The sequence below is a fragment of the Nansenia antarctica genome (assembly GCF_963989245.1).
Source record: "Nansenia antarctica genome assembly, chromosome: 1".
NCBI lineage: Eukaryota > Metazoa > Chordata > Actinopteri > Argentiniformes > Microstomatidae > Nansenia > Nansenia antarctica.
Genome location: NC_137674.1, coordinates 106466042 through 106487622, shown reverse-complemented (window position 1 = coordinate 106487622; position 21581 = coordinate 106466042). Strand labels below are relative to the sequence as shown.

General features: G+C 41.0%; 1 protein-coding gene across 1 annotated transcript in view; it reads right to left on the bottom strand.

Annotated features, from left to right (window-relative positions):
• Positions 1 to 20111, bottom strand: part of efna2b (ephrin-A2b) — a gene marked incomplete at both ends in the record, with an annotated part of 110124 nt that extends 90013 nt beyond the window's left edge. The window contains one exon of the mRNA XM_080538500.1: positions 19969 to 20111. Coding sequence (XP_080394626.1) covers positions 19969 to 20111 — 143 coding nt within the window. The remainder of the gene's footprint in view (positions 1 to 19968) is intronic.
• Between the last annotated feature and the right edge of the window lie 1470 nt (positions 20112 to 21581).

The window sequence follows — 21581 nt, the reverse complement described above, 5'->3', positions numbered from 1 at the left end:
CCCCCCGGCGTGTTATGATGAATGTGTCGGAGTTGGGGATGATGTACTGTGCGATGCACACGTGTGTTTACTGCGATCGATACTCATCAATCACTCAAATACGGTCCGTGCACTCGAGGTAATTGACTTAATGTGTGCAGGTCGGAGATGGGGGAGGGAGGGCGGCCGAAAAGAAAGATTACACTTTAAATTCGCTGTGATGACCTAACGAGTCTTTAAGGATCTTTTCGGAAAACGTACGGCTTGTTATGCGCTCGTTTGTTCGAATGACCTACAGAGAGCAGTGGCTCTTGTAGCTCATATCGACATGTGAGACTGACTCCCCGGCGGATAAGTCAAGATATGAACAACTGTTGTTCTTAACATTTCAATGATTTATGAAAAGGCAATACTACTGTAATTTCAGGTCATCAATTATGAATGGGTCAAGACATTAAAAAAAAGGTTCCGTATTCATTTTTTCATTTTTTTTACATAGACTCCACGGGGCTCAATAGATTGGCAATAAGAAAAACAAAATGTTGTTTGTTTTTCATTACAAGGAAAATCTCTTCCTTTAGCCGCGTATAAGAAAGCGGTCCAGTAAGAGGTCGCCCGGTTTACCCAGATACTAGACTGCATGCTAATAACTAATCATCAAAACATCCCTCGCATTTAGTTCACCGAGTGCACACAACGGTCAAAAAGCCAGACACAGGCTGAAAGCATACATCCTCACACAGGCAGTGCTGTTCAACCGATGACAGTTACTGAGAATGACAGCCGTCTACGGCTCGGGGAAGCTGTGGAAGAGGCAGCGGCCTCCTCACTCCTAACCTAAAGAGACGTGCTGGAGGAGCTGTGCTCGGCCAAGCGAGAGAGAGAGCGACTCAACGAGAGAGTTGGCCAGCTGTGTTGTGGTCCCAAACAGGTCCCTGACCTTGGCTAGGATGCAGACCCTGTTGGGTTGGGGGTTGAGGGTTGAGGGGGGGGGTTAATTCCAGACCCCTGCACTCTGACTCTCGGGGTGCAGTTCAGTGCCCACCCCCCCTGGAGTGGAGTGGGGGTGGGGTAGGCGGCTGTACCCTATTAGCGGGCATGGAAGAGAGCTGTGTGGGTGTGTGTGGGGGGGGGGGGGGTCGAACCAATACTACAGGGGAGAGGAGATTAAGGGCAGCACTGCAGTGCCCTCTGCTCTGTGCCACTGCGCTCCACCCTATTTAACATGTCTTCCATTTTCACTGAAGACAGATGGGAGGGCAAAGGAATGACTTTTGAAGGACCTCCAAAACTACATCCAAACTCACACAGAGCCCACAGACTAACTACACTGAAAGTGTAAAGTGTTTTATTCGAGATTATAATGAGATAGTGCTGCCACAATAATAAATAATATTATTTATTTCTGTAGCCCGTAAAAGTTGTTTTGACCGATAGTGCAAAAAGGTGCCTAATATGGAACACTGAAGCTTTCTAAAAGCTTTTGAATGGTTGTAATGACTGTTGTCTAAATCGGTAGCAATCAGGGAATGACATAATTTCCATATTTAATTTATCGGAAAGCACTTTCTAAAATGGAGCGTCTAGGGGTGACACTGGGTTGGTATACAAACATGTTGTTACTGGCCAGGGGTGGTCTAGGGGAGTGGACTCATCAATTCTCACCTTTCTGTAGTCTTTCATAGTCTCATCAGTCAACGAACCGAAAATATTTTTACGAGATTTTTGACACATGAGCGACGCAATCTTTGGGATTCGCACTGCATCTACTGTGGGTCCATACAATTTAGCTCTATCGATAATCTACCCCCCCCCCCCCCCCACCATATCGACAAAAACATTCTCCGCTAGCACTTAACACTAGGAAAGCCGTGAGGTGTCATCGGGCACCAGTGAGTACAAAAAAAATCCGGTCCGAGGTCCACCCAACACAGTCTCACAAGCCCCTGTGGGGAAACCCTGTTTATGCTCTGCTCCTTACATGCTCATGTGTGCTAGTCCAACTGCGCAGGTAAAAAGTGAAAGTCTCAGCAAGGCCGTTTCAACATCTGAAACTTGACCGCTCTCTATGGCTGAAAAGACCTTGCAATTCAATACCGACAGCATCTTACACACACCCACACACACACACACACACACACACACGCACACACACACACACACACAGAGAGACAGAACCCCTCCAGACAAGCCACTACCTACATTACAGTATCGGTCTGTTCATGCTGACTAGCCAAGCGACCTGGTTCAATTGACAAGCCATTGTTTCGTCAACAAAAAAATACTACCGCACTTTGAACAAGGCCTATGTAGTATATATCCCCAACCCAACCCCAGTCAGTCAGTCAGTCCCCATCACTCTAATTACCTGACCGCCGTCTATTTACTTTCGATGGAGAAACTACAGTTAATTGCAACCGTACGAAACAAGGTACGGGGGGGGGAGATGAGGGGGCTGGAGTGGGGAGTGGAGTGGGGTGGGGTGGGGTGGGGGGGTGAGTTTCCTCGACCACAGTAATCCTTTTTGTTAAAGCTAATGTGGCAGAAAAGACCCTTCCAGCAGAGTCCCTCTCGGCCAGTTTAATCCCGGTGTGTGTCGAGCCGGGCGCTGCAATAAAGGGTTCACTGGCCCGCTGCTTCCGAGGATTCCCTAATTGCCCCGTTCCACCGACAGATTAAAACAGTCCTCAGAATATCTTGGAATTCATTCTCCCTCCCTCTCTCTCTCTCTCTCCCCCTCTCTTTCTCCCCCTCTCTCTCCCTCCCTCTCCCCCTCTCTCTCTCTCCCGCTCTCTCTCCCCCCCTCCCTCCCCCTCTTTCGACCAGCCCTCAGAGGGGAGAGCTGGAACAGGATCCAAGCTCCCTGAAGGACTTCACACACTCACTTGCTCCATCAGGCCCTATAGCTCCTGTGAGTCTGGTCGTCAGGAACTTCAAACTCAACCCTCGAGCAGCCGAAGGACGGACAGGGAGGAACACAGGAGCTTTAGTCAGGTTCGCCTCCGCCCTCCTCATCCCCCTCCTCCTCAACCCCCTCCTCCTCATCCCCCTCCTTGTGCTTATTTACAGTACCTTGGTTTCTGAGACACAGTTCTAACCCCTGGGGGAGGACAGACAGAGTGTCATAGAGTCCTGTGAAGGCCACATCTTGCAAAGTCCTTTTCAATAGGTGTGGTTATGAACAGTGGTAATGACCCGTGAAATTCCCCTCTCTCCCAAGCCCTGCTAATGTACCCAGGCAACACAAAGTGGCAATTCAAAAACACAAGTTATTTGGACTACGCTTGAGCGAGCAGTCATTCAAACCACCGCCAAGACTATCTTTTGGAAAAAGAGTCATGAGACTATTAAAAGGTGCACGTTTGTGAAATGGAGGTGTGTTTTTTCCCCCTTCCATAACGATGTAACCAGTTGTAAGCGGTGAGTAGGCTGTCCCGGGAGCAGTAATGAATGGATAAAAATAGGTGAGGCAACAAAACTATGTATAGAAGCTTGAGAGTCATAAAAGCTCTAATAGCCTAGTTTATCTTATTTTAAGATTAAAAGCAGTTGCTCTGAGAAGCTATGAAGTATTCAGCACATCAGCCTACAGTTTGTTTTCATTTAACAAATATTTATCCAGATAAATGTCATGGAGATAAAAAATCTATTTCACAAGGGAGACCTGGTCAATACTGGTCAGTACTTTATACAATTACACATCTGTCCAAAAAACTGGCAACACATTTCAGTTGCTAACTGTATGAGTTTGTCATTCAAATGCATGCAAGACTGCACATTGGTCCTCATGATTAGAGATTAGAAAACAATTTATTTTTTATTTATTTTTATTTCATAGTGAACAACAAATATATAATATAAACATGTTTTTTTTGTGCACAATATTGTGAATAATGGAAAATAAAACTGAGTGTGAAGAGACAAGAGAGGAAAAGCATTGTCTAAGTCCCTCCACTGGACAAAGATCAATATATCTACATTCTAAGTCCATACGACAGGATTCCCCAACTGGAAGATTTCCAAGTAGTTTTAAAAATCTAAATTACAGAGTTGATAAGCAACTGTGAGATTGAATGGTGATTCAATCATTATACCACATCATTTAAAGTTTAGTAATAAAACAAAAAAAAGATTGCTGTCTGCCTTTACATAACAGTTTTTTGCACAGGAAAGCTGTTTCCTATTTTTATTTTGTAAATCTGTTAAGATTTATCGGGTCAAGTCTGATTGTATTTGAATAAGTTTGATGTCAACAAGTGGTAAGAAATAAACCTTATACTACAATTGTGCAGGTGGTCATTGATGAGAACCAGAGGAGTTCAATGTATTACCCTATGCATGGCTGCACTCTAGTAGTTGACTTCAATTAATTGACATCCCTGAAAGAAAATGTGGACAATAAACAGATTAGGTGCTGCTCCTTGTGCTCCTAGTTGAATCTCTCGTTTTGGGGGGGTTAACGAGAATGGCGGCGGAGGTAATGAGGAAGTGCCCTCTTGGTCCCTGGCATCCTTGGTGAACCTTGAGCATCTGGAAGACATGAGGAAGAGAAGATGCCACGTCTGACCCCCGTAAGATGCCTTGAATATTTTCGGAGGAATCTTTGCCATAATGAAGTATCTGGGGAAAGTGGGTCACAGAACAGATGAAGCAGGGCTCAGTTCAAAAGACAGCTCAAAGGGTGACCTGCAAATTGGGGAAGGGCAAGGAAGCCACACAGATGTTTTAGCACCAAGCTTGTGTGCACTACACACATTTCTTTCTATGTCGGGTTCCTCACTTCTGGGCTCACAATAAAGAATGTAGAACCAGGGGCAAACACATTCTCAATGTCCCTGTCTCTCAACCTGATCTATGTGCTGTGGTCACAGCAACACAATTAAATGTTTTGAACAAATTGAATACTGTCTTGAATATTTCGCTGATTAAGTTGTTTAATCAAATGACAAATAAAAAGACTAACCCCTAAAGCTATCCGATAGAGGAAAACTAAATCAATAAAAAAATCAGCCTGTACGTCGGACTAAACAAGCACAATATCTACGGTGAGACTTTTGTAACTGTTGTTGCAGCAGCTGTATCCTTGACAACTGAGAATAGCGTTTCATTCAACAGGGGTTGAGCAATTTCCCTTCGCTAACTATTCAAGGCAGTGTTGCAATGTTCCCATCCCACATGCCATTGACTATTTTGCTAAATGGGCCTTTCTAGGCCTGTATTGACAGCTGTGGTCTTTGAAATGAGCATTGGCCCAGCCGTGGCCTTGATTTTATAATAATCAATACCTTACCCATTTTTCAGCTGTATGATTGTCCAATGATACAAATTATACCAAATGGAAGTTAACTTGACTGCCGACTGCTGATTAATGCTCTTTTTAATCAGTCAATAACATGAAAAAAAATCCTGAGGGAATTCATTTTCTGCATCCAGCCAGATTGCTTTCAGATGGGTTTCTGCTCTGTGTGTAGTAGACTGTCGGACTGACAGAGGATCTTAATCCCTAACGCTAAGAGGCAGGGAGTGATAAAAACTAGTCTAGGAGACCCCAAAGCTAAACCATATGGACCATCACTCTTGAGAGGTGGTACTGAGATAGTATTTCAAGGTCTTTAGGCTTGTCGTGATGGCGATTCCCTGGGAACCAAGCCAAGATACTGCTGCTTTTTTACGGGTAGACCTTGTGAATACAGTCAAGAGATTGAAGGTCTACTTACATGGTTGGATATCGTGGCCATGTTCAAGAGGCATAAGGGGAAATCAGCCTCTTATTGTAACAATCTTCATCGGACAACCCTGTTATATGCTCCTTACTCAGTGGAGAGAAAGGCTGTGATGGGCAATTCAGCCCTCTAAGTTTGGTCCTATCAATTGCTAAAGAGAAATCTAACGATCGAAGGCTGCCAATGAGGCAAAGCTTAAAAGTTGAAGTGCAGTGTTGGAGAGCAGACATAATGGTTTCTTTTTGAGTTATCGTTGGCAAACTGCTTTAAAAGGGGCAACTTGGCATTCTTTGAAACGTATGCCTGTCTGAATCCATAGGGGGAGAGGGAGCAGGCCAGCTTTTGATGGACACATAAGACCTTACCCTTGGTTACATGTACACTACCCCCCACCACAACCCCCCCGGCTACCAGGGGGACCCTGAAAGCCCTGTCTAACAGGGTGAACAGCTTCTTCCACAACTTTACACAACCGCTTCACACACCGCCACGACGTACCACGTCCTGGAGGCCTCCGTCTCAGGATCATCCAGAAGATATATCTACACAACCCCCCGCCCCCAGTGTCTTTCTCTCTCTCCTCCTGCCCTAAATGAACAAGCCCTCCCCACTTCAGCAAACTTTAACCCCCACCTATTAGAGAGGGCCGCCAGAGCAGAGCCTTGTGTGAAGAACCTCAAAGCCTTCCAGAGGAGGGTGGCTTTTGAAGGATAAACCCCTGGATTAGAAGGAGATCCCTCTAGGTTTCTCTTGTGGGCCCACACCAAACCCTGGCACAAAGGAGAGATCAACCCCTCTTTTCACAGCTCATCACAGAAACAGTCCCCTAAGCGAGATTATATCTAAAGTGATGAGGATCATTCTGATGGGATCGGGAGGGAAAATGAAAATGCGGGATCATTCATTCCGATAGAAATTGGAGCGATAACGCAGTCGTGATGAGAAAAACTATTCTCATCTAAACGGATAGAGCCTACTACTACTACTGGCCACTCAAACCTGAACTTCAGAATTACATTTGAGGTATTTCTTGAACACACTGCTTAATGCAATCACGCTCAGCCAAGTATGCAGTAAAGTAGACATTCAAAGACAATATCAAAGTTAGATTGTCTGAATAGGAGAAATCTCAGATCACAACTTATAACTTAAATAAGAGGATAATAAACTGGAATACAAAATAAGTACCAAGTACACAAGTACAAATTGAAAACTGCAATCACCCCATCAATACGCACACTAATTAAGTACTAATTCAAACTAAGAAGACCCCGAAAGTGTTTGGTGACGTTCGATATGGGGTCACTCTCAACATAGCATGTGTGGGGGGGCCCCATTTAAAAAAAAACATGCCCTCCGCCCTCCCCCCCACCCCCCCACCTAAGAGCCATCTATCCCCTTGTGTCCTTGCACCGTCCAAAAACACACCTTTGTTTTCGGGGGCCCATAATTCGGCTCAACGGTGGGATGAACAAGAAAAAGGAGTCCCTAATCCTATTAGTGTAGCACCTGAGCTGGAATGGTTAATCCTGTTTAAAGTGACTACACAGGCTCTGTAATCTCTCCCCATATCCTGATGTTCAGCCGGCTTCACCGCGGCCCTGAGGTGAGGCTGCACTTTATCATCACTCGGGAGCCGGGGTAGTGCAACAAAATCGCACCGCCAACAGGATTACCGCCGGTCGCGTTTCACACAGCACCTAGGCTACACAGCACCTAGGCTATCTCACACTCCCCGATATTGTCGGGTATTCGTGTTTCAATAGAGTAGGCAGGCATAGAGTATAGGGAATATAGCAGCAAAGGTGATGAAGGGAGGAGTTCCTTGTAACTTGAGTGGTTTGATGTGGTGATGTGAGGTGTTTTTCCCAAACAAAAGATGGTGTAGAGATGTAATCTGCTACTGGGAGGTTGTGATCTGAGCATGTTTTTTGTACAGTCACCTATGAGTGAATAATAGGACAGATTGCTGATTGTGAAGGGTTTAAAATTAGAGATAGAGAAGTTGTAAATAATACCTTTTTTTATAAACTGGTTCCATTTACGTACCCTAAAACGGTTTCAAATGCTACGCTAATTCAACAGCAGTCACAGGCAGCAGCTCACAGAGCTCAAAATAAGTGGTCCAAATATTGTCCATATTACGACACTGTGTTCACGGCCTATATATTTGGGCACATTTCTATACAATCATTTCATTTTCAAGCTTGACTAGTCCTAAATTGAGAAAATGAATCCCAAACAAGCCTATCCAAAGCTTAAATTGCAATTATTCCCTTGCCACTCTTTGTAACCCACTTTCAGAGCTCCTTGCCCCTAGTCATGAGAGATTTTGGCGCATGCGCCATCAGTGCTTGCTCATTTTCCATTGTCACACCAGTCATGTTACCTCTTCTCCTGTTACTGCCTGTCCCAGTCTTCAAGCAGTCTTCACTCTCCCCCAAGTCCCCTCCCCCTCATCCCGTCTTTCTCCATCTCCCTCTCAGAAGCGACCTGCCTTCCTGCCTGCTAACACACCACTGTTAGGAGGTCACCTTCATTCATTTCTCTGTGATTCAGGAGTGCAGTGTCACAAGAAACTATGAAATGTCAAGTTTTGGAAAAATGGTACGTGATTGCCTTTGTGTGAGAGATATTAAAAGGTCCTTGGCAGCCCATTCTTCGGCTGTGACCAGAAAGGTAAAAAAAGCGCAAAAAGCGAGCTTCAATTCAACAGCATCAGTACAGGTGCTGCCATTGAAATAAAATAACCTTGATGTTATCAAAGCCCTGTGGGGGCAGCTGATGTCAGTTCACACATGAATGTCCAAAGACTACCAGAGCATCATAGTGGGGTACACAGCTGACCTGCAGAAAATACTAATTTCATATTTGAAATATTGCACGTGTGCTTGAATAAGCTTGTGAGGCACAATGAAACCAATTCAGTGGTCAAAAGGAATGCATGCACGGCAGGTTAAATCAAACACACTGCATGTTTTGAAAATGTGTTTTTTTGCCAAGGTCTAGCACCTTCTTTGACTATGCCATACTTTAACGTTTACAGTACATGTCAGAAGGAGCATCTTGGAAAATGTATTTTGTCTCTCACTCTATGGTATTTCAGACATTACATCATGCAAAAAACATGACTACAGTACAATCCTCTGGGTATCTAAAGTGATGGATCTTTTTACATTTCATATTCCAAATCGTTAATTAAGAACAGTATCGAGATAATTACGTTTCACCACCAGAGAACATTATAGCTGTAAAACCTTTCCTTCATTTTATTTTAGCGACCAGGCCAATACCAACGTTTTCTACTACTGAAGGAGAATAAATCGAAATCCTTAGACCTGCGCCCGTACTTGGAGTATCTCAAGTATGGTTTTGAACCACAGCGACCGATGCAATCCAGTTCCTCTCTGTTAGTTATACAAGAACTCCATCGACTCTGTATGAAATATGAAATAGAAAACGTAGAAAACAGCTGAAGACAAGGTGAACCATAATGTCTTCACAAAGAGGCTCATATGGCCAACTCTGGGTGGACCTCCCCATCCTACATTGAGGATATATTATGTACTGATATTATGTACTGCAGGTTCGCTAACTGGAGTAATTGTAGGCCATTTCTGTTCCACTGTATGTTCCTAAACCCCTCCACCACTCCCTACCCCCCACCACCCCAACCACAGACAAAGGCCTTCTTTTGGTTCATGTGAATGACAGGCTTGACATGCCTGCTATTCAGGAAAAGAAGACTCCCAGATGACTTGGGAGAAACGCTACCCTTTTTCTCAAGCTTTTCTTTTCCCCCCCCTCTCTATCCTTTCTCTTTCCAAATCTCCAGTTGTTTGAAGGTCAACGCTTACTGTGCACTGTGGTACAGCAAATCCCCTCCCTCTCGCACTTGAAGACAGAACCATGTGTGCCAGAGACATCACTTGCTTTACCCCGTCACGCGGCCAAGCTACGCTAAGAAGAAACAGGTGAGGGCACAGGAGAGACACAATGGACAGCCTGCCTGAATCGACCAGGAGCACCAACTCACACTGCATGTGAGAGCTGTCCATTTTAAGCTAAAACTCCCAAACTCCCAAAACCCAAAAAAAAACTAAGCATAGTTTTGGTTTAACCAACTGTACCTTCCTGAGATTGCTTTCCCTAAAAACCCAGATATTATTGTATAGAATTATAATAATATTTGTATTTTATTTTATTATTAACAGTATCATTTCAACATCATTAAGCGTCTTTGAGTGTCTAGAAAAGTCTAATGTATTATTATTTATTATTATTATTATTATTATTATTATTATTATCATTTGAGAGAGAATGTGAAATCCCTGACAGACTGGGTGATGAACTGTAACCGGGAATTTCAATCTAATACGCATTCTAAAGCATAAGTTAGGGGATGTATGCTAGAGAAAACCCATTAATACCAAGCTAATAAAGTGTATTGTCTTTCACTAGCTTTACAACAGAGTGTTGCACTTTGCTTGAGAGTGGTTTTGTAGCGTTGTTTAGCTAATGTAATGCATTGCGATTCCAAAATTGCTGTAGCCTAATTTGGAAATGATCAATTTAACCTTAACAGATTTATAGTGTTCACAGATACATACACCTTCGGAGAGAGAAAATACATTGTAGGAATATTGCACTGCAACACAAATTATAGATATGAAATTAGTTTTATTATTAGAGTCAACAGTGTTCAGACGTGCTTGGGAGAAGATCTGATTACAAAAACTCTTAATTCCTTGCAGTGATAACTTTAATAAAAGGTGTGTAAACTCCCTAAGGTGCATAATACTACCATCATACAGGTTTAAGAAACCTGATTTAAATGACATTCATAATTTAGGGAGAAAGACCAGGCTCTTGTATTTGATTGGGTTCATTGGGTGTGGGGTTGACTCTCCATATTGCACATGGCAGGCAGCAACTCTATCCTGCGGCAAATGGTTTTCAGAAGCCCAGGTATGCGTTTTCTCAATAATTGCTTATTAACTTTGAAAAAAATCATCAAACTTAGAAATACCAAGATCAGGATTAAATACAAGTACTGTACAGTAGACTCTAGGCTGCAAAATGTCCAGAAATATGATGTATGTAGTTTAGTTTGGGATTGTAGCTTTGTATTCCTCTAGTAAAATGTTGTACTCGACAACGGTTAAATGCATTTATTGATTTGATACAAAAATAGAACATTTTAGTTTTAATGGAGGTATTTAGGTTGACATCACAAACGTACAAACATCTGTATGGCATTAACTGATATCATATATGTATTCTTGTCCTGCACCTGAGAGAATAGGATGTGGATATACATTTGTTTATAATTTACGGATATGTGCCAAATTTTATTGCCAGTCAGAAACAAATCATAATAAAATCCGTAATCATTATTGAGTGACTTATAGGCCTTTTATGATTTTATACAATCTGTGAAGTACAGACATTGTAACAGAACAATAATTCACCCATTTACTACTATGAATTTGACTCCTTGTCAGATAGCTACCATTGCTAACAGCAACAGAAGTTGCTCGTATTGTTGAGGGCTCTGTTGTGGGCCAATGCGTACAATAGGAAAGGGCTGTATGCAAATGTAAATGTAAAACATTTAAAATACTATTTATGCTCCAACTTGGAATGCTACATGTATGTCACTACATACACAGCTAAACTACACAATAATACATTACACTTATTATTATAATTTCAGTTTTCTGAATTTCATACCATACATCAATACATTCTTATTTTAAATAGATCCTGGATAGCAGAAATTCAAAATCCAAAAATGCACTGTATACTTTTTGTAATACAAAATGTACATATTACAATATGTGATTAAGCGATTAAATATTTATTCAGATATAGCGATAATGTGAACAAAACAACTATTCAACAGCGTATATATTTTCTTCGAGATGTACTCCGTAAAAAATTTAGTAAATACAAAATAATTGCAGCATACGTTGTCGTTAGCTACATAATTATCTTTATGTCGCTTGGCAATCTAGAATTTCGGAAAGATTCATGGAGAAAGAAAATCATGAAAATTGTGATAATTCAAAGCAGTAACTTTTGTTTATGTACCACAGAGATAGTGTACATTTATAATAATATAATTAATATCCGAAATGAAATATCCTGGCAATTGTTTAATCAAGCAAATGTATGGGTTATACTGTACGTTTATTGTTCAAATGTGATCATGTAAATGGTCAAGCAATCAAATAAAACTTTCCCAGGAACTGCTACATAACCTACAATACATCTTCAGCTGAAATGTGTGGGTCTCACTTGGCTGAATAACACTCAGATATCTCATAAACCATAGTTTACAGTATTGCACCTGGTAAAACAGACATAAGGGTAGACCTAACTACCACTTCAATTCACGTCGCACATCTGTTTTAATGCATTGTGTCTTGCTTTTTTTTTTACAGTAATACAATTAAAATACCAGACCATCAATGAATCTCTATGACACGTTAGACATTCTAATTCTACTAATAATAAGCGCTGCACTCCTATTGGCCCTGAGAAAGGAATGTTGATTTATTTCCATTCTGCCACTGTGTTTTACTCAAAACAGCATCAAACACAATGAAGATATAAGGGCTAAAAGCTCAAGAATTTCGACCCAATGAATCCCTGTTGGAAGTGAAAGACGGCCTAGTGTCCTACTATAACTGCAGTATACAGTAGAGGTAATCCCTATCACTCATTCAGTCGACTATTTCCTCCTATAGTATGGCCCTAAGAACTGGGGAGGCTCCTATCCAGACCCCTTACAAAGATATTCTCTTTGTCCGGTTCGAAGAAATAGATTTGAAAGGAAAAGCACTTTCAGGGAAGTCGTAAAACTCTTACAAGCAATATGCAGGCACTGCTGGAGTCTCTGTGTCTCCTTGACCGCCTGCATTTTAATGTGCTACCCTGCATGCTGTTATTACAGTAAGCCCTTACCTTTTCCTACACATCCAACCATGAAAGTCATTAATATAACATGTGTCTCCAAGATTGAATATGGTGCACTGCACTGGCACCAAGCAGACCAAATGGCTTCCCATCTTCACTGGGTACTGCTGCTGCGTCCAAGTAACCCACCACTTCCAAAAACACTATACAAATGAGGGAGGATGGGACACTTACTGAAAATGGTCTGAAATGCTTTTTACTGTATAAAAGAGCAAGACCACTCTCCATTATAGTAATTCAATTACTGCTCTGCTGGAGAGAGAGAAGCCACATCAGCGTACGATGAAGAGGTAATGAAGACAGAGGCTTTTATATACGCTGTGTGCGTGTGCATTTGCATCAATAAAAGTAAAACTATTACCGAAGATCAATTAAGGAAACGCCATCGTTACTTTTACGAGTGGCCATCCCTATCTCCAACGTTCATTACATTTGTCAAATGTCGGGCAATGTTTGTTTTTTTACAAGCAACAAGCTATTAGGATGTTGGAGCAATTAACTGCTGTCCTGTTTGGAGGAAAAAGTAATATATAAATACTATTAAAATTATATACATCCCACATAAATCACATTAATGTTATTCATATGAGAGAAGAGCAAAACTATGATTGCAATAAAGCATCAACACCCGAAAGAATTCAGAACTACTTTTATGCAGCCCATTGCACCAGCAAGGACAAGAGGAGGGTTAGGAGTAGCATAAAAACGGTGCTGCAGTTATCTTTACCTACACCTCACATTTTCCATTTTCCATCTCAAGGTTTTCATACAGTGACAAATCCAACACAACCTAAAACTGCTAAACGAAAGACAACTGATGTATGCAGAGCAGGAGCGCGGACTCTGGGTGGAGAGGGGTATCACTAGTTTCTGGTCACCAGATGGCCTGCACAGTTCCAACTGTAAGAAATATGTAGTCAATAGATTAACCAGACAACAACTTTTGTTAACCTTCTTTAAAAAAAGAAAAAGAGCGCCATAGTGGCTACAGAGTACCACGTCAAGTTCAAAGTTTTCCCGAGTTCTCTTGATACGCAACTCTGCCTACAGTATGTGCAATGCAAATGTGGGTCAGGCATTAAAATGCATGAGTACTAGTGCATAAGGCATGATGAGGTGGCGATTGGAGCTGTTGGGAAGTACAAACAACAGTATAAAATAAACAACTGTAGAAAGGTCTTACAAACGAGCCTTTATCTCCTGAATCCAAATGAAAGAGCTAAACGAAGCGTCCGCATTTACTCATTGTTCATCAATATTTAATACCATGACAACAATGAGGACTGCTGTGCGCCATGGAGAACAAGGCCGCCAAACAGGCTCGATAGTTCACTAGCTACCGGCCAACGTGACCCTGACAGTTGTACGCAGTGTCTCTACACAGGTGAGGACAATGGGAAAGAGGTTCACAGGAAGCTGGTGACAGACGTACTGAACAAACAGGGACACCCGAGTCACCCACGAGTCTTCTCATTTGTTCACTACCCATGTTGTACTCCGAGAGAATACAACAAGAGCAACAACCAGTACTAGTTTAGTCTGTGCTCAAAATGTCACCAACAAAATGCCCTTTTCTAACCAAATATTCAAGATGTTTCCGATACATTTGTTTAGTTTTTTTTACTTATAAGCAATAATCTTAGTTAGACCAAACCAAGAAACAAATAGCAACTTGAAGAACGCTCTTGTTTTTGTCCAGCATTGATCATTTTGGGACTAGAACTGTGTAAAATACCCAACTCGTCATGTCCCACATTAGCATAACCTTGATTAACATTGAAAATGAAGTGCTGTGTCCTACCAAATGAAGCAGGCTCTGGGTTCCTACACTCTCCGGGTCATTTATTTAATGAGGCTTTGAACCTAGATTACTGATTAGCAAATTCCTTTTTCATACCAATTGCTTTTGTAGATATTATGCACCGACTTTAATCTTTAATGAGATGTTAGATCCCTTTAATGTTACATTGTGTCACACAGTTAATGGTTCCTTCTGTATTAAAACCATTTATTCCACTGTAGGTACAATATGCACATTTGGAGCTGAAACTTTTTTGCATTTTCATTAAGAAGTGCATAAAGTCTCAGATTTTTTTTAAATATAAGGCCGAGAGTTCAATAACTTAATAATTTTTCAAGTCAACATGGTTTTCTTGGAGGAGTTCAAGAGTCCGGAATTCTAGAGTCCTTAGAAATACATATCCCAATGGTAATTCAAACTAACGAACCAACAACCATTCATAATATGTTGTTGCAAGACAGATATGGTCTTCCGTCTTATATAAATTAGATGCTGCCAGTCTACATGGCTCCACATTACGGCTGGCTAAAAGGAGGCAGTTTTTTTGTGTGTGTTTTTTTAACACAATTGAGCGTAGCAGACAATCGTTCAATTGAATCGAATTTTCCTAACTAACAAATATGCTGAGCCTTGTACTCCGTCACGTTAAATGGCCCATTTCCTGTTACAGAGAAGAAGAGGAACTTTTTATTACGGCACAAAGCGACTCTGTATATATACTCCTACGATTATTTAAGATTTAGTCCATAATGGTCTGTCAATTAAGCTCTAGCCTCGCCACAGCCACAGTAATGGGGGGGTTGGGGGGGATGGGGTGGGTGGGGATGGGGGGGGGGATGGTCATGGGACCGGTAGGAATTGAGAAAATAGACAAAGACAACTTAACCCTGTTCAGATGAGAACGCATACTCATCCATGCTCATCTCAGGGAGGGGTTTTCAGATAGAGGTTTATAACCTACGGGAAACAGGTTGAGACCTTTAAAGAGCGATTAAACTCCATTAGAGAGAGATTGGTAAACAGGACCGTAATTTGTGTGTTGTGTTATCACAGGAAAGGTAGATTTCACACACAGAGAAAGAGGAAGGTTTCTCTGCAGGTACTTCTTACTCATGAAGCCTCAAATTAATTACGGCCGCACTTGGGACACAACAGAGGCCAAGTGATCCCTAAAGTCCGAGCCAATTGAAACGAGCCAATTTAATGCCGTACATCTGGATAGGTAAACTGGCAACAGATTTACATCACTTTGCTGCTCCTGTGCTGAGGAAGAGTCCAGTTTCGATAGAGACACACATAAGAGGACACGCAACACAGTGCACTGTATTCATTGTTACATTCTTTGTTACCATGGCATATTCTTACGGTACATTTGAAGTCATTTGAACAGTAAAGAGAAATGTAATAACCAGCGAATGCAACTTTTATTCAAATGTATTACTGTAGATCTTCTGTGTTACAATTCTGAGAAATTGGCTAAACAGTATTTAAGTAAAGCGAGTGTATTACTGTAGATCTTCTGGGTTACAATTCTGAGAAATTGGCTAAACAGTATTTAAGTAAAGCGAGTGTTTGTGAACATACGAACGGGGGTTAAAGGGGGGGTTCTTCTCATTCAACACTTGAGGGGACAGTCTCTGTTGAGAGTACCTTAACATAACCCCTGTGTGCAAACTATGAGAAACGTCTTTTTGCAGAAGCTTCACCACCTAAGTTTATCTGTGCAGCACTCTCAAAATGATCTATTCTTTCGCCTTATATGTAATAAAATAATGTTTTAATGAATTGACATTTCTGTATAGTTTGCTTTAGAATTTACTTCTTTATTCTAATGTTGTGGTTTTCATCCTGTATTAAGAAGACATACATTTTCAAATAAAACTATTTGTGAATGTAAGACGACCATTTTGGAACATCGAAATGACAATGCGATTTTGTGTTCTCGCTAACTGGCTATTAGTCTTGGCATGTAACCGAGAGATGCATCTAATTTCTAAAACCATAATGTTAAAGCATACACTGTAAAGCATATTACTGTAAAACGAATTAATCTAGACTAAACCCATCATCTGTTAACACTTACTTACATATCGATCCTTGACTGTGGTTCAATCAAGATTCGACACATCTTGATGATGATTCGGCACATCATAAAGACGTTTAAGCATGTTTAAACAGTTTTTGGGAACTAGTTTTGATCGTTCTTCATCTCATTCCTTTGTTTCGGCTGTCGACATACCGAAAATGATGGTCTCTCTCCATCGAGTGAGAAAATGGCGGACCACGTCGTTCACCAGAGAGAGAAATATATCCCGCCACCTAGAGGAAGCCACGGCAAACGTTGCACAGCCATTTTGCACAAACCACAAACTCCAAGGTCAAACCCCCCTCAAGCTTATTTTCATGATCTGAAAAGAGTTCCCGTGGTCATTGACTTCAAAGGTTCCCAAGAAATACAATGATAGGGTACAATATAATCTGGACGGCCCTCACAGAGCTGCTACTGCTCCCCTGTTCCCCAATAACCTAAGCAAATCTAGTTCAACAGGGAGGGGACGCGCTAGGAAGAAAGCAGATATGATGAAATGGCAACATATAGCGTTAAATTAGTAGGTAGAAAGGAGGATCACGGTATCCAAAAAGCTCATCAAGTGACATAGCTACTTGCCGTTTTGCTCATAAGTCACATACCAACTTCAACATACCGAAACAGAACTACCGAGAAAATGATCTAGACAAATATGCAGAACTTTCATGAGCAGAATATTGGCTCTTCAATTGATGCTAATTGCTAACATGTAAATGACTTAGCGCAATTGTTTCACAATAACAATAAGTCTTTCACATATTGTATGAAACACTGGCAATAGGAAATAAGGTTACAAATTACAATTGTTGTTTCATTTGACCTTTGAATAGAATTAGAAAATAGAACTCCATTATAAACTCCATTCAGTTAATCAATTTTTTTGTTAATTGTTGAGTAATGGGAGTATGTTATTACAAAGATCAACAGAATGTGCCGCATCAGAGTGAAAAAATTAACACTTTTTAAAAATTACAGTTTCAAGACTGTTTGCAGATGTAACCTATAGTGGGCCATTGATTCTGTTCTCTTGGTATGGCTTCTCCTTGTAAACTCCAATGCCACACTAGCTTTCTGTGATTAACCTCAGTACTATATAGATTTCTGATTTACAGCTTTTATGACAACAATCAATAGACAAATGACTCTATATGCCATACTACCAAACAATTGGGAGATGTTTATAGAATACACTCCAAATAGGTCAAGTCTGCATTTTCCAACATACTTGGTTTAAAATCAACAGTAGGCCTACGGGATGTTTGCTGAAGTCATAATAAAGAAACCCGTGTAAAAAGAGAATACATTCTGCTGTGAAAGTATTTCACAAAAGATAGGCAAACCTGTATCTACATCAACCTTGTCATCACTCATTGGATTTCAGTGTTTTATATGGAAGTACTCTCCCAAACTTTCCAGTATCATAATACCATATCATATTCAGTATCAACAGTATCATATCATTCATATTGCGAAAAGGACAAGATTCCTATCTCAATACAGATCACTTTACTGGCATTCAAAACAAAAGAGCAGCATCTGATCTACTCAAGATCGTTAGTGTCATCAAAAGTACCAGAATATCAAACGACAGGCTAGCCTGTATCAATCTAGAGTAATAGGAATCTCCTAGTCATCAGACTGCTAGCTTGGTCATGTGACAGGGTAGACAAACTTATTGAATTCACTGTTGTCAAAAGGCTCCACTGTGGTTTCAAACATTGGTAGTAAGCCATTTTTGCATGGTCAAGACCACTTTCCCTGTTTTAGGTCCAACTGAACAGTTATTAAAGTGAACATGGTTTGTACTGCTCAGTAAGCTATCTGGGTATTACAGTACATGTACCCTCATGGCTCCGGGGAGAAGATCATGAATGGATGTGCCTAAATTGAAGACACATTTAACATTTTAACATTTTTAAAACATTAAAATACAACTTCTTAGGTTCTGATCTTTAGGAAAAACGATCTCACATAATATACAGGAAAGTCATGCAACAAAAGACCACAAAAGACAACAGCCTACTCTTTAAAAAAAAAAGTCAGTTAATATGATTCTAATGCAAACAATATTGAGGGGGGGGAAAGTCCAGGACAAATTGTGGTGAAGAGCTTACTTATGTGATGGGATGAATGTCTTCATACATTATTGATATCTATGGATTTCTTGGAGTTCATTAACTTTTTTTTATGATCAAAGTGACTAAACAAGTGATGGCATGTCTGTGATTGATCATGCCTAACAAATCACAAAGGTCCACCTCATAGGGGACTTGATAACACAATAAAAACTACAGACATTGCATTTCGAAAGTAAAGTCCAATCTGTCAATCAAACAGCAACAAAGCGGGCTCCCAACCACTTCTTTGGTAAACAGCTGAGGATATGGGGCTGGGGAAATGTAACTATGGATGCAAGGACTGACCATCCATGAGATCAAAACTATAGTTTTAACCATGTTTTTAAGCTATAGCCTACAGTGTTTATTTACAGTTGCACTGTTTCCAAACAATGGAGTAAAACAAGGTTATATTTCCGTTCTGATTGGGTTTAGACCGTTTAACTATTTATAAGTTATATTATTCAAAAATCAATGGCTATGTATCATTCATTTAAAAGTAAAACATGTATTTACCAATTACAGATTCCCCCTTTAATGTGAAAGAAGCAGACATAACATACCCGAAAGCCATAAAATAGGGTGTATAAACATAAATTAAGTTCTTCAGCTACTTCTGCTTTTGACACTTATCGGGGACATCTGAGAATTGGGATTAAAAAATAAAATAAAACTGAAGCTGATATTCAATTAGAAACAGACTTGGGATATAATCTTGGGCTATAACTCCCAACATGGTGACATTCTGATGCGTTATTTCAGACCTGATGAACTTTTAGTAGAGTACAAAAACACTGTAGGCCAACAATTTAATCTACACTCAAGAGTAGGAGTAGGGTGGGCACAGATAGGTTTATATGCTACGTTATCTGCCTATCGTGACGTTAGAATTATAAGGTTCTATCTCCACTTTTGTCAAAATTAAGTTTTTTTTACATAATCTGATCCATTAGGTGTTTATTAATGCCTGTGTGGTGTTATTTTTTAAATGTTGACATTTTTGAGTTAGTAATTCATAAAATACAAAGGTTCCATCTCACAAAACATAATGGAATGTAAAAACTTTGACGCTCAATATCTCTGAACTGCCCTAAACGGAGATAGAACCTTATCATTCTAAGCTCACGTTATGTTACCTGCCTATGTCTAGCAATTACATTTATGAAACACGTAGCCTATATATATCTATATAGGCTATAGGCCCACAGTATTCTACAGCGCGATCGGGGTAACCTACCACCACTGGAAATGACTTAGCCTACTTCTCCAATCTCTTACCTGGGATTCGTGCTGTTCCAGTAGACTCCAAATCTGTCTGATATCAACTTGCTATCGTCCGCCCATGATACCGCGACCCATGATAACAGGGCAACAAGCAGAAGTGTCAACTCCATTTGATCAGCTAAATAGTTCTTGTCCATGAGGGGCAAAGGCAGCGGGTTGCCTGGGCAGTTCTCTATTGAATGATAGGCAGCGGACAGATCTTACTGACACACTTCAAAATGTTAAGATTTTGTGTAGAGTTGCTGTTCAAATGGTCAAGACGTTTCTTCAACTCGTATTAGTTTATTCCAGTCCACATTCAAAATTCCAGGTGCTCTCAGCTATGATCTGTCTCCAGTTGAGGATTGAGAACGCAGCCTTATACATTCCCATTCATGAGTCTCATTGGGGAAAGTCAGAGCAGATCGCAGCAGTGGCTATAACGTTGAAATGGTCTGTGATCCCATGAAGGTTATCCTCTCCAAATGTGAGTTAATTCATACTGTGACTCAGCTCGACGCTCTCCCTTTGCACGGTAAACTCTTCCAATAGCTGTTAAAATCCATTTTCTTCAGCTGTAATTGATAAATATTTATGCATTCTTCTTCACACACATTGCGGGACATGCATCGTTATCAAGGTGAGTGAGTATTTCAGTGAAACCAAATATGTTTGTCCTTTAAATCCATTCCTCTCCAGCATGGCATTACTTTCGAAAACTTTCGTCGTCGTAAATAACCGTATACCATCCCATTCAGCTTATGCGTCCTTTAAGTTATGCTGTAGGTTCTCGCATGCAAATCATGTTTTTATTCCAAGCAGTTTGCAAAGCAGAACAACGTCCTTTCAACGTAACGTTGCGAGGTCCGTTAGTCTGAGCGTCTATGTGAGCATCTCATTTGACCGATTGCATATGGGTTTGCTTCAGTCAAGCGACCGCTGTTCGTGTTCCTTCCCTCCAAAGAAACTCAAAATGACACAATGTGGCTCTGCACGATTACAATCCCAAATCCCGTGGAAACCAGACGCGCACAAGAAATGTATAGCTCTCCTCGTCGGTCAGTCACAAACCGACAATAAACATTTGTTTTACGGCCGTGCACGGTGCGCGTGGTTAATTGTCCTCAGTTTTATTCTCTAGTAGAAGAAGTTGGCATAACAAGTTCCTTGGCAAAGTTGCTGCTATTCCTGCGTCGTTTGGGGTTGAGGCTGCTGCTGAGAAAAGGCTTCATGTCTGGCGTTGCTCGTCTTCATTCTCCCCCAGTGTGTGATGTATTATAACCCAGTGGAGCTGACATGATTTTTTCCCCCCCGATATTTTCTTAGTCACGGTGGTTTTCTCTCCTGCGCGCAGAGTCTCTCTCTCTCCCTCCTTCAGCACATGGCTCACTGGCTCTGGCTCCGGGCAGCAGCGGTCTCCCCATTCACTGCTCCACAAACAGCGGGGCGGGGCTGAGCGCGAGAGGGGGGCTAGGAGGGCCCCATAGAACTTCTTGCACCCAGTTATTATTTAGCAATTTAAAGAAAAAAGTTTCATAACAACTGTGGATAATGTGTTATTTAGATCACGGTTTAATATTATATTAGAAGAACACAAATGAGAAGAAGAGGAGGAAGGACTTACTTAC